At 38.4% G+C, this 22,539-nt stretch overlaps 1 protein-coding gene across 15 annotated transcripts in view; it reads left to right on the plus strand.

Moving 5' to 3' along the window:
- Positions 1 to 19,358, plus strand: part of MYO1B (myosin IB) — a 190,905-nt gene extending 171,547 nt beyond the window's left edge. For 8 of the 15 annotated variants that reach the window (XM_081581388.1, XM_081581387.1, XM_081581389.1 and 5 more), the window contains 8 exons: positions 899 to 985; positions 4,594 to 4,668; positions 5,961 to 6,095; positions 8,072 to 8,178; positions 10,861 to 10,993; positions 11,628 to 11,780; positions 13,258 to 13,385; positions 18,029 to 19,358. In XM_081581388.1, the coding sequence (XP_081437514.1) occupies positions 899 to 985; positions 4,594 to 4,668; positions 5,961 to 6,095; positions 8,072 to 8,178; positions 10,861 to 10,993; positions 11,628 to 11,780; positions 13,258 to 13,385; positions 18,029 to 18,152 (942 nt within the window). In that variant the 3' untranslated portion in view covers positions 18,153 to 19,358. The remainder of the gene's footprint in view (positions 1 to 898; positions 986 to 4,593; positions 4,669 to 5,960; positions 6,096 to 8,071; positions 8,179 to 10,860; positions 10,994 to 11,627; positions 11,781 to 13,257; positions 13,386 to 18,028) is intronic. The other 7 variants (XM_081581391.1, XM_081581390.1, XM_081581393.1 and 4 more) reach the window with 1 other exon arrangement.
- Positions 19,359 to 22,539: the final 3,181 nt, after the last annotated feature.

Genomic DNA, 22,539 nt, shown 5'->3' on the forward strand with positions numbered 1-22,539 from the left:
CATAACTTGCCACAAGCTAACCAAAGTTGTTCATTTGTGTTTGCCCCTGAACATCTGTGTGGAACCAGCTAGTTCCATTTATAAACTGAAGGAACTGAAACAGAGGCAGAGGGTCTCTTGGCCAGTGGGATTTCTCCACTGAGTGAACTCATTTCATGATCTCAGTACTATCATGTCATGAAACATGAGTGCCTGTCTGTTTTCATCTTTTAAAATAACACGCCTTACATTAATTTTTCCCTCAGGTTGATTTTTAAACCTATGAGTTGTTTTCACTTTTTATCTTGCTTCTGTATATGTTACTGTTTGGGGCCCTAGCTAATATTGAATTTTGATACATGCTACTTCTAATTTTCCAACTACAGAGTTTGGGTGTTTTTTTTTTGTTTTTGGAACTTCAGAGAAGCAACCTTTATTCCTTCCAGTTTTCTAAATGGTTGTTCACAGAGTTATCTTTTTATATGTTCAAGTGAATGGACTCGGAATTTCACTGTGTCTTTAGCCCCATGGACTGGCTGAGAGGAGTCCACAGAAATTATTAGGTGCCACTTCCAGTTCTGAGGCTTTGATGAGGGAGGGAGTGAGAGAGTGTGGGTGAGGATGTAAGAGGGAGAGAGAACAGGGGAGAGAAAAGGAATGGAATGGAAGTAAGGGGGCAGGCGGGGAGTGTTTCCTTCGGGTCCCACATGGGTTGTCCTCCTTAGAGACAGTCTCAGTGCCCTGAAAATATGCCAGCCTGACACTGATGCTTTGGATTTAAATAATTGTGCACCATTTCTCTTTCATTCTGAAATCCTGATACATAAATTGGCTCTTCTGTTTGGTGGGGTGTCTTTTTCTGGTCATTTGTGCTATCTGCATTGGGCTGTCTCTTTATTTACCATCTAAAACATTCTAGGCTCGAAGGGAATTGAAACGCTTGAAGGAGGAGGCTAGGCGTAAGCATGCAGTTGCTGTCATTTGGGCTTACTGGCTTGGACTGAAGGTACTTCCTCAACCTCTTCTTTCTGTCCACGGTGACTCAGTGTAGCCCTTCTAGCACCTACTAACCCTGACCAAACGATCAATTATGCTTGCTGATGGTCTGCACAATCTTTTACTGTGGCACCTTGCCTAATTTGGTTTCCTTTAGAGAGCAAACCTATATACTAAAATTTTCTGATTTTATTGCAGTGTCTTTCTTTAAGTAATAGGTTTAAAGTAATAGCATATTATTTAAATATAGTAGCATATTTTATTCTTTGTTATGCAAGTTGTATTTAATGTCCTCTTCATGAGGATGAAGTGGGTTTTTTTTTCCCCCCATTTGTGATACAGAGTTACAACAGTTGAGCTAAAAGCTGACCCACTGTCTGCAGTGACCAGCCTGGGGATATTGGGCTTTTGTTTCCCTTTATCATTCTATTCTGTCCCATTGATGGCTCCTGGAGCAGAGCTTTCTTCAAAGTGCCCATCATTATAATTGTTCAGCATAGAAACCAAAGAGTGTTGCATAAATGTACAGATTTTGACAAGTAAGACCAGCAGTGGATCATTCAGGTTAAAGAGAACTTTAGATTCAAATGCCTTCTCATTTAAGGCAGGGTTTATTTTAAAGACGTTCTTACTGCTTGAGGTAAGGATGCAGGTACTTAAATATGATTAAGCTCTGGAAAACCTTGAGGATGACCTTTAGGCAATACAAGGATTTTGTCTTCCTAAGAGTCAGCAACTCGTCACTGTAGGGAGCTATTCATATTGTCATTGGGGGGATAATTAGGCCCCTTTTTGATATTTGCCCTTTGTTCTTTTTACTTTAATACTGTAATAATTCACTTTTTTCTAAATATTTGAATATTTTCCAGGAAACCATTAACTCTGAATCTGAACTGAGTTAGCAGTATCCATAAACTCTGCTTTTTAAGAGTCTACATTTTTCCCTGAAAGTTTAGCCTATAACTTTGAGTAAATTAACTTTTTGATTATAATGAATATTCATCAAATTTTTAAGTAATTAAGAAGTAACTTAAATATGAATTTAAGATGTTCTATTTCAAGAATTGAACAAGTTCTGAAATAACTTTTTTAAAGTCAAAATTGAGGATTTTATTTCCCGTTTTATTCACATTCAGATTTGCATCTAATTTTCATAAAAGGAAAGAACAAACAGCATTGAGTCAGGAGTTATACTTTCTATAATGCTCTGAACCAGCAACATCACATTTATCTTCAGTTTTCTGGATTTAACTAACTGCACATATGATTTTATATTTATTATAATACTTTCATATTAAGAGTGTGTGCTCGCATCTTATAAACCAAATTCAGTTTGTAGGTGAATGCCATTTTAGTTAGTTAACTGGCCTTACTGTAGACATAACTGTCTTTTTTCCCCCCAGTTTCCACAAAACAGGAGTATTTGAATGGATTACCATAAAATTATTATAAGATTAAACTTCTTTGAAGTCCAAGAACATAATAATTTTGTATTTTTATAGTTTTTTTAAAAAAAGAATTTTGCTTATATGAACAGTCTTTTTGCCCTTATTTTAAAGGATTTGATTCTTATGGAATTATTACAAAGTGGACCCTTTTTAAGACCCGTAGGGCCCATGAAGGGAACCCATTCTGTGTACCGTCTTGTCACCAGGCATCTTCTGTGTGTAGCTGTATTTCAGGAGAAAGGGCCTGTCCTGTATCACAAAGCATGTTGCCTTGACCTCAGTTACAATGACATTCAAGTGTATATAAATGTACACTCAAGTACATTTCTAAGGATATGTTTCATGAAACCTCACTTTAACTTCTCTGCTTTTGTACATTTTTACAATTTTAGGAGCCAGTTAATGAATATCATTTTTCTTCCTGTTCCTTTTACCCTTGTAAGTTTAAGATTGAAGGGAATCCCTTAGTGGTTTAGATGTTAGGACTTCACACTCTCACTGCTGAGGGCCTGGGTTCAATCCCTGGTTGGGGAACTAATATCCCATAAGCCACATGATGAGGCCAAAAAAAAAATTTTTTTTTTAATTTTTTAAAATAAAATAATGAAACATAAACTTAAAAATTTTTTTTTTGAAATAGTTATAAACAACATGCTGCATACTAAGTCACTTCAGTAATGTCCTACTCTTTGTGACCTGGTGGATTATAGCCCGCCAGACTCCTCTGTCGATGGGATTCTCCAGGCAAGAATACTGGAGTGGGTTGTCATTTCCTTCTCCAGGGGAATCTTCCTGACCCAGGGATCGAACCCATGTCCCTTATGTCTCCTGCATTGGCAGGTGAGTTCTTTACTGCCAGCACCACCTGGGAAGCCCCTATAAACAACTCCATGACTACAAGAAAAATGATCATCAGTAACGTGAGATATGAATTAAAGGAAGAACAGCCTACCTGGTATATAAGAGAATTTTTAAACTTTAAAAGTCCATAGGTGTAGAGAATAAGTCTGATACTCAAATGCCCAGAGGGACCAGGCAGGTCACATGGATGAGGGAAGTAACAGATGAAAGGTGAGGAAGAAACACAGGCCTCCAGCAGTTTGGAGCAAGCAACTCTCTTCCAAAGGCTGCTCTGGTTCACTCAGTTCTTGCTGTGTGAGAATGAGGCTCCCTGTTGCTACATCTTAGAGAATTGTAAGAGAAATCTACAGTCTGAACTCGTATGTGAAAGTCTTAAGTTAAAGTGCATATATTTTTCAACAAATTGAATTTGGTTACTTGGTTGCTAGTTTATAGCCCCTAATACAGAAATATTTTGAACATGTGCTGTTAAACCCAGAAACCCAAGATATAAGAAAAACATACATAATGTCTAAATTATTCAAATAGGCAAATATTTTGCCAGATTCTAACTCTCCCATTTATAGCTGGATGATAAACATTTTAAATATTTTCCCCTCAATTATGAAGCTTTTAACTACCATTCATTCATTTGACAGAAACCTCAGTTATTTTATTTGTCAGACACTAGCATACAAAGTAAATATGACAGTATAGCAGAGAAGAAATAGTAAACTAAAACAAATACAATGTCTTAAGTGCTGTGATGAGTATTCGTAGAAAGTTTGGTGAGAGTAGGAATGAGAGAAAAATTAATGTAATTAAGTGGAAGATAATGATCATTCAAAAGCTTCCTTTTACATTCTTATTTTTAGTCATATGCCCTTCTCAGTATGTAGAGCTAAAGTCTTGTCTTCATATGCAAGGCTTTTGGAAACTGCCATATATTTCTTCAGGCACTTCTTACCTTTTAAGAACAGTTTGAAGTGAAAATTACCTTATGTAATTTTTTCTGAAATGTATTTTGATTTTTGATGTATTTGCAGCTATGCCTGTACAGTGTTTCTCATCAGATCTTCAGGCTCTTTAAAAGCTAGTTAAGAGGATTTAAAGCATCAAAAGATTCTGGTATTATCTTGCATCTCTTAATTTCTTTTCCTCTGACTTAAAACCCACTGTCTCAGTATGCTTCAATTACTTTCCTATATCCAGAAAGACACTTGTGAATTTACTTCTTCCACTTATTTTTGGTTTTAATAGAGGTGTGTCATCTTTATGGGCATCTGTTGGCCACACACTAACCTCTATATTCTGCTAATTCTTTTTAAAGGTACGCAGGGAGTACAGGAAATTCTTCAGAGCCAATGCTGGCAAGAAAATTTATGAATTTACACTTCAGAGAATTGTAAGTTTATACTTTATATATGGCTAATTAGTATTATTGGGTTAACTAGTTCATACCACCAACTCAGTAGTATGTGACTTATCTGGTAACAGTTAAATCCTAATTGTGACATTGAGAGTTTAATATGACCTTTTTTTATCATCACTACTAAAGTTTAGGTGAATTGTGTCAGAAAGAGACCCATTAAAGAATATTAATCAAATATTCTTTTTTTGACAGAGAGAACATACTTTGGGAAAAGTGAACCCAAGAAAGCCAGGTGTCTCAATTCAGGCCACTATGACAAAAGTGCCATAGACTGTGTGGCTTAAACAGTAAACGTTCATTTCTCACAGCCCTGGAGGCTGTGCAGCCTCCAGGGTGCTAGTGCAATCTGGATCTGATGAGAGCCTCTTCCTGGTCTCCTCACATGATAGAAAGAGAAGCAAACTCTTTCCTGTCTCTTACAATTATAAGGACACTAATCCTATCTTGGAACCTCTGCCCTCGTGACCTCATCTCAACCTCATTACCTCCCCAGGGCTCCATCCCCTAATCCTGTCCCATTGAGGGTTAGGGTTTCAGCATAGGAATTTGAGGGGCCTGCCATGATCTTGCCCTGCTAAACTGCCATGAGCCACTGCAGAGCAAGGTTGGCAAACAGACTAGTAGGTGGAGGGGTGTGGGAGAGCGAGGCTGTGCCTCTCTCCCAGGATGGATTCTAAAGTTCTCTGTTTTTCTGAGAATAGATGTAGTGCTGAAGAGTGCAAACTCTGGAGCCAGCTTGCTCCACCACTCAGAGATTTGAAAGCCTCATTTCGTCATCTGTAAAATGGGGATAATAATAGCACTTAACTCATAGAGTTAGGGTAAGGGTTCAGATGAAGTCACACTGTAAAGCTCCCACGGTGCCTGACCCATGGTAAGTGCTCTAGAGCATTGCTGTCCAGTAGAACTTTATATAGTGGCAAAAATGTCCTGTATCTTTGTGGTTCAGTAGAGTAGTCACGAGCTGTGTGTGGCTGCCTGTTAGACATTACAGCTCTCTAGTGTTGACTGGTATTCGTATCAGTGATAATAATAAAATTAGTATTCATGCTGGTTATTTTTCTTTTTCCTTAACCATTTGGTGGAGCTCAGATTTCTCCAGCCAGTGAGAATAGTAGAGACTTTTCAGAGGAGTTACAAAGTTTTACGGACCAGAACTTGCTAAACTCCACTAAAGACTGGTTTCTTTGAGTCCGGTTTGTGTTAGTGTTTTCTTTTTCTGGTGTATTTGACTCACCTGGTATTTTCTGTCAAACCCAACACAGGTGCAAAAATACTTCTTGGAAATGAAAAATAAGGTGCCTTCCTTATCTCCGATAGATAAAAATTGGCCATCGAGACCTTACCTGTTCTTGGATTCTACTCACAAGGAGCTAAAAAGGATTTTCCACTTGTGGAGGGTAAAAACCATCTTTTTATGTTTTCTCAAAGATGTTTTGCCATCTATTTTGAGTGTTTGTGAAGCGTAACGTGAAAGCAGGATTTTGAAGTAAGCAGCATGCTTGGCAGAGAGCCAAGGAACAGAGAGTGAGAATTCCCAGAGCCCTCAGCGCTCCTGTGATGTCTCCAGGACTGCATTGTCTTTCCCGTCCAGATTCTAGTTGCTTTCAAGTAGTTCAATTTCTTGTCTTCATCTTTATGTGAAGAAATACTACTGGAGGTAGAAATAATAAAATTCGAACATCTTCATGTGAATAGTAAAGTCTCACAAATTATATGAATTTACTTTCTACATAGAACTACATAGACATACATGAGAACATACACATTCTGATGGACTGAGGGGAAAAGCTCTAAAGTCACCCAAAAGACATTAAAGAGATTAAAATTTCCCTCGCTCTGAATGAAAGGGAAGCTGAAAATCTATTTGATTTGGCCTCATATTTTAGCTTACTTAATTTTACATGAGCACATAACATGTAATTTAGGTGGTGCTCAGCGTGGACTACATGGGGTACTTAGGTAGAGGTTGACTTTATTTCAGTAACTTAGTTGATATATGGAATGGTACAATTATTTGTCATTTGGATAGAATGAAGTCTTAGGTTGAAGGGCTTGTAGTTAGTGCGTGAGCAATTGATGGATAGCTGAATCATATATATATATACAGAGAGACTTTATCACTAATCAGTGTAATGATTGTCCCCAGCACAGCCTGTGGAATGGAATACCGAGTCCTGTTCTCTGACTTAGTGAGTCAGTTTGGCAAGATTGGCCATTATCTCATCGTTCGCCTCCCCCTCTGAGTCTGATACAGAAACTATTTCAGAAATACTGATGGGAGGTTGTGAATACTAGGCATCTGCTCTGCCTCTCCTTCCCCTTGGCTCCTGAATTTTGCCCTTACCTCCCTTGGTTTGGAGGTGGAGAGAGAAAGGGATGCATTTATTCCAAGGGTGGGCAGTAATGCTGATGATCCTTTATATGATCATGTGGGTGATTCTCACCCATTCGTGAACTGGATTTATTAGAAAGTTCATCTAAAGAAACTGGTCCTGTTCCTCATGCCATCCCCTGTCTCCTTTCAGTACAATCGCAGAATCAATGTGAAGGGGAGATTTCTCAGGTCCTATGTCCACATTCAGGCTTCCCTGGTGGCTCAGTGGTAAAGAATCTACCTGTCAATGCAGGAGACTCAGGTTCAATCGCTGATTTGGGAAGATCCCCTGGAGAAGGAAATGGCAACCCACTCCAGTATCCTTGCCTGGGAAATTCCATGGACAGAAAAGTCTGCCGGGTTATAGTCCATGGGGTCACAGAAGAGTCTGACATGACTGAGCGACTAGACAACAAGAAACAACAATGTCCATGTCATGAAGGACACGAGGGTAATGGAGGATTTGGAGCATTGCTTTTCAAATTATAGATCATAACATATTTGTGAGTCATGAAATCAATTTACCAGCGTTTTGAAATGAAAATAACAGGATACACGACATGTAGACAGGATAAGTGCTGTTTTGTGAAGCTTTTGTGTCAATTGTATATATGTGTGTGTATAAATATGCACGCTGGGCTGTGATGGACCATGTTTTTCTTCCTGTGAGTCTCTGGAAGAGTGTGGATATCCAAGGGCTGATGTAGTGGGAGGAAACGGTACTCCCAGGAGGGCCCAGGCCAGAGAAGTTCTTGTATGTTTTGAAGAAGTATCGCAAGTTCTGCAACACAAATAGTAGTTTTTATGACATTTTCCAAGACCAACCTTTTAAAACTCAAGAAGGAAAAATTCTCTTGACCTTTTAAATGAATGTCTCATACACGTTTACTCTTTTTCTTACTGCTGTTAAATTGTTTTAGCATATTTAAGGATGAGTAATGATTTACTTATGTAAGTGATGTCTCTTTTTCTTCTTCTTCTTCTTTTCATATCTCACAGTGTAAAAAATACAGGGACCAATTCACAGACCAGCAGAAACTTATCTATGAAGAGAAGCTAGAAGCCAGTGAACTCTTCAAAGACAAGAAGGCTTTATATCCATCTAGGTATTATGGTTTTACTTTACCCATAAAAATCAATATTTTAAGAAAGTTTCTCAAATGTATTTGTAGACATTTTCTAGTGGGATTTGATTTTAGTGACACACGGATTTTTAACTTCATGAATTATTTTGAGATTGGCTGGATATGTTGTTCAGTGGCTCAGTCATGTCCGACTCTTTGTGACCCCATGGACTGCAGCACACCAGGCTTCCCTGCCCTTCACCATCTCCCGGAGCTTGTTCAAACTCAAGTCCATCTAGTTGGTGATGCCATCCAACCATCTCATCCTCTGTCGTCCCCTTCTTCTTCTGCCTTCAATCTTTCCTGGCATCAGGGTCTTTTCCGATGAGTCGGCTCTTTGCACCAGGTGGCTAGAGTATTGGAGCTTCAGCTTTAGCATCAGTTCTTCCAGTGAATATTCATGGTTGATTTCTTTTAAGATTGAATCGTTTGATCTCCTTACAGTCCAAGGTACTCTCCAGAGTCTGAATATGAATGTAACACATTTGAGCAAGAGCTTTCATACTTAGCATACTTAGAGAAACAAGATCACATGTGTTGGTTTTGCTCCCTTAGCATTGTCCTGAACACTTCCTAAATAATTAGAAGTTGTCATTTAAAATAAAAATTGTCTAGGCTAATAAGAGATTTACTTGGTAAATTCCCATTCGTTTTCTATAGGTTTCAGAGATTAGCTGGTTTCTTTTGACAATCTACTGTAATCACCATTCCAATCTTCCCACTTTTAACAAGCTGGGTCAGAATCTCCTTTGTAAGATAAATGAAGAATGAGCCAGTCTGTCACTTTCTGAGCGTTGCCTAGACAGTGGCCTGTAGTGACCTTTGGTCAGCTAACTCATTGCTTCTGACTTCACTGGCCTCTGCAGTAATTTCAGTTCCTTTATTGTAGACATCAAATACTCAGTAAAAGAAGGAAAACCAATTGCAAGTTTGCCAAGTGAAGTTCTTGGTAAAAACTGCTTTATCTGAATATTCTTATGTCTCCCAAGGTCATCATTCCCGCTCCCCTACCCCACCCCAGAATTCCTATCCCTTTTGCATCTGGTATTTATAAAAAAGTAGATTGTACAACTTCAAGCCAAATCTATAACAACTTCTAGCTTTTTCCAAAGAATGTCCTAGGAATAAAAATGCATTCATTATATGCTAAGTATATTCACATGGACTGCATGTGGTATGTGTGCACATGTGTTCCCTATGTCTACCTGTATTTGAAAGCTGTTCTTCTTAAAGGATTAAATGAACGTAAGTTGCCAAATTCATTTGCTTTAGATATTTGAGTAGGACAGCTTACTTGGTTAGCTGATCTGGCTGCTTGAGGGGGCATACATTCCCCTCAGTCAAACACAGTGCCTAAAACCAACGATATTCAAAGCGCCTGCTGTATAAAGCACATTCAAACAGGTAAATTATCTGTATGCTTTCCTCACCAACTTAATTCATTCAACATTTTCTTTATGTATCTTTAAATTGTAGAGTAACCTTCTTAATTAACACTCCCTGTGGATGACTCCTTAGAAACTGGAAGGAGAAAAAAAAACAGTTTTGAAGAAACAAATTTCCGATACTATTAGCACTTTGTATTATTAAAAACATGTTAGAATATGAACAACCACCCAAAAATGTTAATATCAAGCCAAGGCCTTTAGGGTAGTTTTACTGGTTTTGGGGGACGGTGGCGTGCTGAGCCTCCAGCATTAATTGAGGTGGAATCGTGTACGCGCCCACTCCTGTGTGAAGCAGCAGCTCTTTGGGGTGCCGGCCTTTCCTATCCTGGGAGCTGTGAAGCCCTGGGGATGGAAGTACTACTAGAAAAAGGTAACGGGTTGGTTGATTCTGAAATTCAAACTTCATTATATTTTTAATGACCACCTACGTGGATTTTCTGCCCTGATCCTCCACCCACAATGCAAGCATTTTAAGTTGCATTTGCAAATTGCCAGAATTTCATAGCTCAAAGTGAAGCCGTGGTTTTTTTTCTTGGCGTCTTTGAAGAAGTCACCCCACAAGTCTTTAGGAAAAGAAATCTTGGTGCTGGGTGCACGATCGTGCCTCTTGCAAGAAGTAGTTTGTTTGGAAGAAAGCTGCTCAGATTCTGAATGTTTACCTTGGCCACTTCTGTCCATTTAGGGGCATATCCTAAGAGAAGAGGCCGATTTTCCTTTCACACGTGGCCTGCTTAGAGCCAGAGTTATATGGTAATATTAAGTGCTCCAAAGTTTTCTTCTAAAGTTGGTTGCTCTGGATCTGTTCTTTCCCCTAGAAGGCCTGTTGATTTTCTTACTCTTTGTGAGAAAATGAAAATTTTCTTTGGAGCAGGAGATGATAATGATCTGTGCCCTTTTTATCATTGTTCTGTACTGTTTAAAGGCGTTAATGAATCCTGTGTAGGCAGCTGTTAACTTTATATTAACAGATTGGAAGAAATTGCCTCTTCCTTCCCATGAGACCATGCACCTGGGTCTTGACTGTCCTCCTTGGGAGAGATTTCTATCTTCGTTGTTCCATATGATGAGATTTTTATCAAAGTCTTACCAACCAAATGCCATGGTGACATCAAAAATATAATGAAGTTTGAATTTCAAAATCAACCAACCCGTTACCTTTTTCTAGTAGTACTTCCATCTGAAACCATTTCTAACGTGAGGAACTTTTTTCCTTCAGTGTTGGGCAGCCATTCCAAGGGCCTTACCTGGAAATCAACAAGAATCCCAAGTATAAGAAACTCAAAGATGCCATTGAAGAAAAGATTATCATTGCTGAGGTTGTAAACAAAATTAACCGTGCTAACGGAAAGGTAAGAATGCTAACCCTGAAGACCTGTAATAACAGTGTTTCAATTGGGGAAGTTTTCTGAATGTTAAAATCTGCATTGCAGAAAGACTCAGACATAGAAAACAAACACTGTTATCAAAAGGGAAAGGGGCGGAGAGGGATAAATTAGGAATATGGGGTTAACAGATACATACTACTTTATATAACATAGATAAACAGCAAGTTCCTACTGTAAGGAACTATATTCAATGTCTTGTAATAATCTATAATGGGAAAGAATCTGAAAAGAAATATGTACATAGAGTGTATGTATAACTGGATCACTTTGCTGTATGAAACTAACGCAACATTATAAATCAACTATACATCAAAAAAAATTTTGCATTTCATATTCTCTGCAGAGTTACTGTGAAGGAAGCTATTTTCTCTTGCCTTTAAGCTTAGGTGGAATTTTGCTCATCCTCTGAAGTTTTTGCAAATTGAAATAGATGGTCTATGTTCTTTAGTTTGTTTTTAGTTTACATAGGTGTGCAGGCTGAAAAATACTATTATAAGATGTGCATTTCTACAAATAACTAATGCCTTAAACACATGGACAATTTGGAGGTGTTTTTGATCTTTGGTTTTATATCTTTTTTTGTTTCATTTTCTTATAGAGTACATCCCGTATTTTCCTCTTAACGAATAATAATCTCCTTCTTGCTGATCAAAAGTCTGGACAGATCAAGTCAGAGGTTCCCCTGGTGGATGTAACCAAAGTATCCATGAGCTCACAAAATGATGGCTTCTTTGCCATCCACCTCAAAGAGGTAAAGCTTCAACTATTGATTTGACTGAAAGATTTCTGCATTGGTCCAATCTCTCAGCCATTGATTTAAGATTTTCCACATGTGAATAATCCTTTTGCTTGAAGTTTATGTATCTTTCTTACCAATCTGCAAATTTGGACTATATTCACTCTTAAATAAAATCTCAGGCTTCGTTTTTCAATAACTAAATAAGATTAATGACGTTCATTGACTTGGTCACTTGAATTCTCATTTCATTGAGTAGCTTTTTGTTTACACCCAGTGTAAAATGTGCATTATTTTGAGACTAATGCCTAGAAATATCAAGGCATTTAAAATTATGGTTCCTTCTGTTGTTTCTTGTATCTCCTAAATTGGTAAATGTCTTCTTGTCCATACTTAATTTGGGGATTTTTTAATGAAAGGATGCAACTATAGTAAAACAACTGCCTAATAATTTTGACCTGAAGATTTTTTGATGTCAGCTTAACCAGGACCACCTGGCTTGAATTGAGCAGTTAAAGTGTAGACTCTGGCATTGGTACCATTAACTTTACAGTGACTTTGGTCAAGATATTTAAACTTTAATATGCCTACCTAACTTTTCTTCTCTTAAAATAGGAAAAATATTAGTACCTACTTAATAGTGTTGTTATAAGGGTTGAGTGAAACTATGTAAAGTGCTTAGAATAGTGCATGTCACATGATAATCATTGAATAAACAGATGTCAGTAAATATTAACATATATAGAGACGTATACCTAGCTAATAGATAGTAGTCTATCTACTGATTTTGAACTTAAAAAAAACCCATAAGCTTTGTTCAGCCTGTTTTCCCCACTGTGGATTTTAACCTAAGGGAGCATATTATTATATCGGTGATCCTGAGACTCGATTATATATTAAAATATGCTGGTGCACAGGCCATTTCCCCAGTCCAACCAAATCAGAGTTTCTTGGAATGGGGCACAAGCACCCTGTTTTCCAAAAGCTCCCCAGGTGAGTCCCTTGTGCAGCTGAGGTTGAGCCTCTGCCCTAGAATATTTGTTGCAAGCATTGTTGCTGCTGTTATTTTTTTAACCAAATCGTGGAGAAGCTTTTAGAACAGTGCTTTCAGGATGAGTTGTAGGTTAGGCCAGTGCTTTTCCAACCTGAGCGAGCAAACAGATCACACAGGGGCCTCGCTGTGGAAGCATCTACAATCAGCCTGCAGTCAGGCCTGAGCATCCGCTTTTCCAACAGGCTCCCAGGTGGTGCTGGTGTACTTCTGGTCCGTCGACCAGCTCAGGGTGACAAGGGCTTAGGTAACCTTACTAAAGTGCTCTGAGCAAGTTGGAAGAAACGATGACTGCTCTTGTCATCGTTGATTCGGAAGACTCGACACCAGTAGCTGATGTTTTAAAGAGACCGTGAATGTGTTTTCAGCCAAACCTGTAAACACACACCTCCCAAGCTGTCTTTAATTACAGTTAGCCTGACTCTTGATTTGTTCTTTCAGGGCTGCGAAGCAGCTAGTAAGGGAGACTTTCTCTTCAGCAGTGATCACCTGATTGAAATGGCCACTAAGCTCTATCGGACGACTCTCAGCCAAACCAAACAGAAGCTCAATATTGAAATTTCTGATGAGTATGTTTATGAATTGTTTGAATATGTCTTTTCAGTTTCAACTTTATTGTTTTAGTTGAGGGAGTTGGTCTCATTCATTTATACAACTACTACTTATTGAGTACCGAGTATGTGTTCGACATGTGTTCTAGGTGATGGATGGGCAGCAAGTGACACTGACCAAGTATCCACGTTCCCATTCCTGGCATCCTAATAGAGGACACAGATATGCACAAATGAAATAATAAATAGGTGGCATGACTTTGGTTAGTAATAAATGCTGGCAGAGTAAAGAAAAAGCAGATTAAAGGTCAGAAGGTGTTATTTTTGAAAGGGAGACCGGGGAGGCAGCTTTGATGCAGTGACATTTGAATTGAAACTGGAACCCAGGGAGACATCTTCCAGGGGAGGCAGCAGGTGCAGTGGCCCTGAAGCAGGAGTGGGCATTGTTAGAGCGAAATAAGGAGCGGAGGAAGACCCTGGAGCAAGAGGCAGGGTCTGTGTAGAGCCTAGAGTTGAGATTTTACTGAGGATGATGGAAAGCCACTGTAGTTTTTGAGCAAGAATGTGACATGACTAGATTTATGATTTTCAAAGACCTCTCTGCCTGCAGTGTGGTGAATAACTGTAGGAGGGCAAAATCAAAGCAGAGGAAATAGGAGCTTCTCCGAGCTGTCGGGTAAGGATGACGAGAGTTAGGCAGGGGTGTGAGTGGGAGGCTATGAGAAGTAGTCAGGTTCTGAATGTAATTTGAAGAAAAACAAGAGAACTTATTAACAGATTGGGTGTTAGGTTTGGGGCATGAGTCCAAATGGTACCATTTACTGCAGTAGTTGACACGCAGAATGAGGGGTTCGAGGGTGGCGGGAGTGGGGGGAAGTCAAGAGTGCCATTTGGGAATGTGTTAGGTATTTTATATACCTTTTTTCACATACAAACTAGAGTTACGGAATAAGCATTCTGGGTTGACAAGGGTTCACTAGTGTTAGGACTGCTGTGAATCTGAAATCTGCTTTTTTGGCTTCACATTAGGGCTCTAATTATAGAGACCTGTTATTTCCATACAGGTTGAAACATCCCTCCTTTTGTTAAATCTGTCAGTATCAGATCATTAGAATGAATTTTAGTTACTATGTGGATTGATACTTCATTGATTACTTTTCAATAGATTGTTTACTGTCTGCCTATATACTTTCTTGCACATGGAGTAAAATTTGCATCACCATATTGCTCAGGAAATGATTTTATTTTCTAATTAAGATTTTACCTGCCTATTTTATTTCAACTCTTTTTAAAAGTTCCTCTAAAATAAGTTCATGTCCATTCCTGTCCCTTTGTAAGCCACACCAGCTTTCCTTGATATACTAGGTTTGACAGAACCTTAGGTTCACTCACTGTCTCTTCTCATTGTACAATAGGAATGGTGTTCAGGTGGGGATAGAGGGTGAGGGGTTGTAATTGACTTTTATGTATATCCTATATTGGAAATTGCAATTTAAACAAAATAACTTTCCTTGTTATCAAATCCTTTCTCGTAAAACAAAGACTTAGGAGAAAAGATATGGACCAGTTGGGTTCTCGTCAATTAAAATGTTAACCTGTTAGGATTATTAGATCTTTAAACTCTTAGTTGAAATATTTCATAACTCAGGAAGCTGGGCTCCTGTTTTAGTGGGACTGTTCTTCCCACACCTCCTGGAAAGATTCTTTGTGTTCAGATGCAGAAGCTTCTAGGTATATGGATGAAACAGCTTCACATTTGGTTTGCTATGTTAATAAGGCCGTCTTTACAGAGAAAACCACACCAACATCCAGGCCACTAAGGATTGCTGCTTTTAGCACTTCCCAGACTGGCATTCTGAGAACACTGCCTTGGCAGGATGTTAGTAGTGATGTGCTGTGAAGAGATGTGCTGTCCTTCACTACAGCACTTCCCAGAGTTTCTGCAGTCTTGTTGTACATGGTGACTCTCCTGAGGCGCCCTGTGGGGGTGCAGTATGCTGTGTCAACCATAGAACCCCTCCAGCAGCTCTCACAGTTTGTGTTTGAGGCATTCGATCTCAGAACACTGCTTCCAGGTGAAAGGGACCCTGCTTGTCACAGAAGGGATGGGGGTGATGTACTAAGTGTGTAAGTTTTCAATAAACATGCTTGTCTGAGCGAAGATTCAGTGTGGCCATGTGAAGAAAACAAACATTTAGTAGCATTATAAACCAGACCAGAACACCTTTCCTTCTCCTATTCCTAATTATTGGTCAGTCTCATAAAAAGAAAATAGCTGATGGCACCTTGCATAGCGCCATGGTTCCTCCCTAGGCAGCACAGGAAGCCACGTGGCAGAACAAGGCTCCCATGTAGCCTCTGCTTCATAATCTCTGGGAGCTCTTAAGTAGGGATTATATACTTTTTTGGTGAGCATTTTAAATTTAAAGAAAATTTTACAGAGTCATGGACAAGCATGCCCATGATGTCTTTTTGTGGACTATACAGACCAGTGTGATAAACAGCATGCATTTCAGCGACCAAAACCTCCTTCAGTGCATCCTTTTGGAAATAGAAGTAGGTATTCTAACAAACCCAATCTCCATAATCACTGTAGATAAACTGGATGTCAGCTTACAGGAGGAAAGCCAAAGGCCTGCTTCCTCCTTAGAGCAGTTTTAACCAGCACGTGTAGACATGAGAATTGAATTCATTGAAAGACTTGACTGCCTTGTGATCCCCAGTCCTTAAATTCCCAAACTATTCAATCTGTAAATAGATTACATTTTAAGGATAACATTAAACAAGATCTATAGTGCTTCTAAAAATGAATCTGTAGTATTGAAAACTAAAGAGAATTTTTTTCTATTAAATACTTTAGATATATGTGTATATGCACACATACATGTAATACACACATACACATATATCCTTTAAGTTATACAGTTGTTTTTCTGAATATTTTAAATGCAGACAGCTAATCTGTACTCCTTTTGCTGTGACATTCTAAGTGGTTTTGATGCTGTGAAATCATGCATCTGATATGACTGTTTGCTGGAGGATGGTGTGTCCTCACTGTGGGCCAGGCTTCAGTTTTCTCTTCTGTGAAAGAGAGATAATAGTACACTTACCTCATAGGATTGTTTTAAAGTTGAGTTTATATGTGTAACTTACTAAGAACAGTGTGGTGTGTGGTAAACACACAATAAGGTTTAGCTACTGTTATTTCTGGAGTGAATCATGGGTATGAATTACGGACACGGAGACAGCTGGTATATGCTTAAGTTACTGGGAAAAGAACTTCCCTCTACATTTATTACACTATAGATTGTCTTTAAAAATTAAAATGTAAATGTATTTTATCTTTTAAATGTATGTATTTGTGTTAAACTTGAAAGATTTTGTTTATCCTTTGAGGCACATAGATTTAAGTATGCATGCTAGAGAGAGATCTCAGGCGAATTTGGAGCTAGAGCTGCTTTTTTAGACTTTCAAGTTGAAAAGAAACAGCCCATCTAAAGCTCAGATGTACCGCCGATGAATACAGACTTACGTGTCACGTTTCACTCCAGTACATAATGTTTGCGAAACATGGGCTCTTTAGACCTTGAAGCAGAGACTGACGTGTACAGAGCAGAGCTATCGTGGGTGCCAGTGAACATGTGACCTACCACATGCTTTTTAGACTGACTCATTTAATTATACACCAGTAACTCAGAAACATTTCCCTGAGAAACACGCTGAAAACATGGTGATGCTATACTGATTCTGATGGTGGAGAGAAAAGACCTGGGAAAGCCTGGGTTCTGGTACAGCCATGCTGCCCATATGCCTCCCCCGTGATGCCTCAGAGACCTCATTTCATACAGCCAGTGCCTGTTCCTCACAGCACCCAGCCCAGGGGGAAGCCAGTCATATGTCTGTTGTAGGAAGGTGTGACAGATAGTCTTGTGGGCAAACGCTTGACTGCTCTTGGTCTGTGAAAGGAAAGATTTGAACTAAAATACCGTTTCCCACAGTGTACTGCTTGTACCACTTGGTAGGATAAGAGATGTCTTTAGGTGTACATGATAGATTTTTAAATTTTTATAATGACATACATGTGTGTGTATATACATATATTTAAATGGATATTAAAATTATAACTGGCAGATCAGACTTTTGATTTCATCTTTTTATTCTGTAGGTCATAGCTATTTTAAAACACAGTTATTTAGTGTATAGATACTAAAAAAGTAGTGTAGGAAGTGTGTAAATGTCCAATATTTGGAAACCATAGTCTGGAGTGTCTCTGGACCCGTTCTCTGTATTTCTGTATTTCATTTTCTCAATTTGTTGATAATTTTAGTATTTTTGCTATTCAGAAGTGGAGAAAAATGAGGAAAATAGCATGTTTGTCTTTCTATTAATGTTTCAAATGTGGAAATAATTATTCATAGTCCTTCTTACTGTATAGGAATATGATGAGCTAATGAGTTTGAGTTTACTTAGGGCTAAATTGTGGCCATTGGAAGCAAAAGGCAATGTAATACCCGGTGGTATAATCCTCTGGCTAGAGGGCTGATGGAAAGGGGAATACTTGTCAAGGTAAATATCCATTAAAAAACAAAGGCTAGTGTTCATGTAATCATCAGCTGTTCTGTGTGTACTTTTCTTTAGTTTGTCTTATTCTTTCCTCCTAGGTTCCTGGTGCAGTTCAGGCAGGACAAAGTGTGCGTGAAGTTTATTCAGGGCAACCAGAAAAACGGGAGTGTCCCAACGTGCAAGCGAAAAAACAACCGCCTCCTTGAAGTCGCTGTCCCTTAACTGGCACCTCCTCTCTACTTCCGTGGACTCGTTTCTTTGTAACAGTGCAATTTGGTTTTGTTTTGTTTGGAGTTCATTGTATGTTGGGGAATTGCCAAAGGTTAATACTGTTAGAGTCCCTTGGCAAAATAAAAATATTTGACTAATCAATTTTTATTATTGGAATAGTTTTAACCCTTAAAGTACACATTCTGCCTGGGACAGAATTGTAGAAACTAACAGTATCTATGCCATGTCGTGTGTGTTCTTTGTTTAGTCATCATGTTAGATTTGTGTGCCCTAATGCAACATATTACTCATAAATCATTAATGCATCTAAGTGTAGGAAACGGTCTTAAAATATAGTGCATCCATTCGTCACCTATTTATTGAATGCCTACTCTGTGCTAGGCACTGTACTAGGCGATACAAAAACTTATTAGTAGCCCCCCCCTTTTTTTTTCTTAAGGCCATTGCATTCTGGCTGGTTTGTGCTGGCTTTACCAGAGCTAAGAGACTTTGAAAATGTTGAGACCAGAACAGTTACTGGTGATAATGGACAGCATTCATTAGGAACCCTGTAGGATGGTCTTTAACAATATATACTTCAAGAAGGGCTGGTCCTAGGAAGTAGAAATATATGACTGGGTAAAAATGCCTCTACACGTGGTTTCTATTTGAAAAGAGAAAACTGTCATTTGAACAGGACTTTTAATTTGTTCACATCTCTTATCATTGCTTTTAAAACAGTAGGAAAGAGTAATTCTTATTTTAGAAAAAGTAACAGAAGCAGTCCAGCAAGGTTATATTTCCTTTTTCTGGTAAGCATCATATAGGATCCTAGATACGCTAATACCTGCAAAGTGTTGTTTTCATCCAGATTTGAGTATCTGTTTTAAACATCTAATAAAGGGAAGGGCTTAAAGCCTTTCAGATGGTGGTAAGCGTTCTCTATGATGTGCAGTAAACATCTGAGATCTCTTTTGAAAGTTTTATTTATAATATGCATTTTGTATGAGAGAGGTGATTAGTACAGGGTGCTTATTTTAGTCAAGGATCAAAATGATGTGTGTTAATTTGCAGGACTATTTTTACCCCAAAATTTACAGTTAGGATTCATTTTGGAAATCACATTTTAAACTTTGGAATCAAAATTGTTTCTTATCTGGGAGGATAATGTATATACATTGGTATGTTAAATAATAAAACTGTTCTAATTTGGTGCCATTTCCTGGATCACAACTGTATTTTTGTATTTCAAGCTATTTTCTTAAGTTGTGTGTCAATGTATTATCGCATGGAAAGGCTTTACAATCCAAACATTACATATTCTCTGTGTAATTGAATTTTACTTACCTTTTATAAACCAGAAACAGTCATTGAAACTATTTTTCTGGGGATTTTCTTTTAACTTTTGTACCTAAAAAAGTTGTTCCTGTAAAAAAATCCTCAAAAGCCTTTGTGCTTATTGGTTCAAGTAGAAGATATAATTGCTTTCTTTTAGTCTTTTCCAACATGTATCTAAAGTGGTAGATTGATGATTCCTGAAATAGGTGAGTAGAAATTTGGAACTGAGAGGTGGTTTTTTTTTAAATGCTTTAAAAAATATGTAATGCATTCCCATTGTTTGACATAAAAAGAAGTATGAAAAGACATTAAACACAGATTTTCCATCCTATCAGTCACCCATTTGCTCAGTTCCTATGCTTTCCTGAAAAGTCAGTTGGTTTTGCTTTACTTTGTTGTTAAGTTGCTAAGTTGTGTCCAACTCTCTGCGACCCCATGGACTGCTGCACACCAGGCTCCTCTGTCCTCCACTATCTCCCGAAGTTTGCTCAGATTCATGTCCATTGAGTTGGTGATGCTATCTATCTCTCATCCTTTGCTGCCCCCATCTCCTTTTGCCTTCAGTCTTTCCCAGTCTTTCTTTTACTTTATTTTATGCATATGCTTACAAGAGGAAATAAAAATAGAGATTCTTACCTTCCTCCTGCTTTAGTAGACAAAAGCTAATATATTACAGATATTGTTCTTTACTTTGCCTTTTTCACTGTTCATTATTTGTACCATATAGTCTTCCGTTGTATGGATGCGCTATATTTTATTTATCCAGTCCCCTGCTGATCCTGAATGGAAGCTTTCAGGCACAGCATTGTTGGCCAGACATGCCTGTGCTGCACACTCATGTCCCACCTAACTAGAAATTACTGATAAGCTGTACTGTTACCTACTGTAGCAGGTGAGCATCCACCATTTGTGTGTCTTTGAATTTCTGTCACTGTCCTGCAGTGGAGAATTAAAGTACTGGTGGCACTCCAGATTTCCTGTGTACCCTAGTAACACAGCACTAACTTATTCCCAACCACCACTTGGTTGCCCAGCCCCTGGAGTATCTTGTAGATGTTGTGCTTGAAAAAAGTAACCAGGCAGTGAGGACCAAACATCAGACCACGATAGTTGCCAAGTTTCTGCATTGTTGACGCAGTTATCCTTGACTTTGACATCCATCAAAGGCAAAGCAAGAAAGGAACCTGGGGAAGTTTTACCGACTTAAAGGCTGGATACAGCTTTGTGGTTTCATACTCGAATAGTAACTTGGACGCAATGCTCAAATGGAAGACCTTCAGCTGCAGTTTGAGTGCCTTTGCTCGTGGCTCCAGGGGATACGGGGCTTGTCTGTAATGGCAAAGTATCAGGGCCAAGGGTTCTGAGAACTGGGCACATCCTTAGAATTAAGGTTTGGCTGAAATCTAAGAGAATAAATGGTTTTATTATCATGGCATTTCAAGTAATATGCTGAGTGAGAACTCTCAAGTTCATGTAATTGAGTATAATTATGATAATTACAGCATGGTTTAAAATTCTTTGAAGCTACGTATAATAGAAAACAGCATTTGGGTTGCTTTTTTTTTTTCTCTTGTATGCTGTTTTTCATGTATTAGGTAAAGTAGTTTAGGCCCTGCTGCTGCTGCTGCTAAGTCGCTTCAGTCTAAGATGTTCAAATAGCAAGTACTTTTTGAAATGGTGTAAGTTGCTGGTAAATTCCGTAATGGTCTATTAGTTTGCCAAAAGTCATTGTAGTAGGAGCCTTTGTTTTTTAACTGGGCATTGTTTTTCCATTAATACTGCCGTGCTCAAATTCATGAAAAGGAAGGGCCCTAGTCTGCTCTTCTTTCCTCCTGGTGAGAAAAGCAGCTGTGAGTTTTCATTTTCCATTTGAAGATTTAATGTTGAGGAGTTCTATTATTATTGGAGGGGCTCTTTCTTTGGATCTCATGTTAACAGTTCCATTCTCAGGGTTTGCCTAGCTGAACCATAGGAAGCCTTAGTCTTGATGAGCTGACACTTTATAGTCTCATCAGCTTGTATTCCAATAGCCACTTGGTAGAAAATTCATTCTTTTTCAGTTGTTTTCTTCCAAATCTTAAAGTTGTTTGCTTTGTTCTCTTAGGTTTGAAGATCATTTTCAAAATCTGGAGTTAATCACAGTAGAGCATAAACCACAATCTCTTCCTCATTAACTTTTTTTTTGCTGGCATGGTGGCCAGATCCCACTGCTCAGTTTCATAAAATTCAACAAAATTCTAACTTTGTAAGGAAAATAGTTTCAGCTTCTCAGTGTTTAAGGAGGAAACTGGGAACAGAATTTAATTCCATATTCACCGAAAGGCCTGGCAGTATTGAGAAAAGAAATAGATCAGCCAGTTACCTTTTCATTGCCTTAGTTTTTTAATGTTTTTTTTTAAAAGCCAGTTTGAGATATGATAGACACTTAGTTTTAGGTGTGTGTGCATGCTCAGTCGCATCTGACTCTTTGCAACCCCATGGACTATAGAGCCCGCCAGGCTCCTCTGTCCATGGGATTCTCCAGGCAAGGATACTGGAGTGGTTTGCCATTTCCTCTTCCAGGTAGTTTTAGGTATACAACATAATGATTTGCTATATGTGTTACTGTGAAATGATTATCACAATAAATTTAGTTAACATTCATCACCTCTCAAGTCTTGTGGTGAGGACTTTCAAGAATACTTTCTTAAGTCATTTCACTCCAACTTTTTTTTTTCTCCTGCCTGTCTTTCTTTCACCAATTAATGGATCTGCCATATTCTCTTTAAAAATATTTTTTTTAATGACATACACATCAGAAATATATACAAACCAAAAATGGACCTTTCCAGGAATTTTCTATCAAGTGAACACGTCCATATAACTAGCACCCAAAAAAGAGGCACCCCAAAGATAGCACCCAGAAACTCTTCCTGCATCCCAATCACGATCCCTTATAAAAGTAACTTGGTTTTTGTTGTCTAGTATTATGTTTTAATTTTGACCTTTCTTTTTTCTTCCTATAAGTAGAATCATCCAGTATATTCTCTTCTTTCTGGCCTCTTTCATTCAAACGACTTCA

This window comes from Giraffa tippelskirchi, chromosome 3 (genome assembly GCF_054371585.1).
Source record: "Giraffa tippelskirchi isolate mGirTip1 chromosome 3, T2T-mGirTip1v1.2.pri, whole genome shotgun sequence".
Classification (NCBI taxonomy): domain Eukaryota; kingdom Metazoa; phylum Chordata; class Mammalia; order Artiodactyla; family Giraffidae; genus Giraffa; species Giraffa tippelskirchi.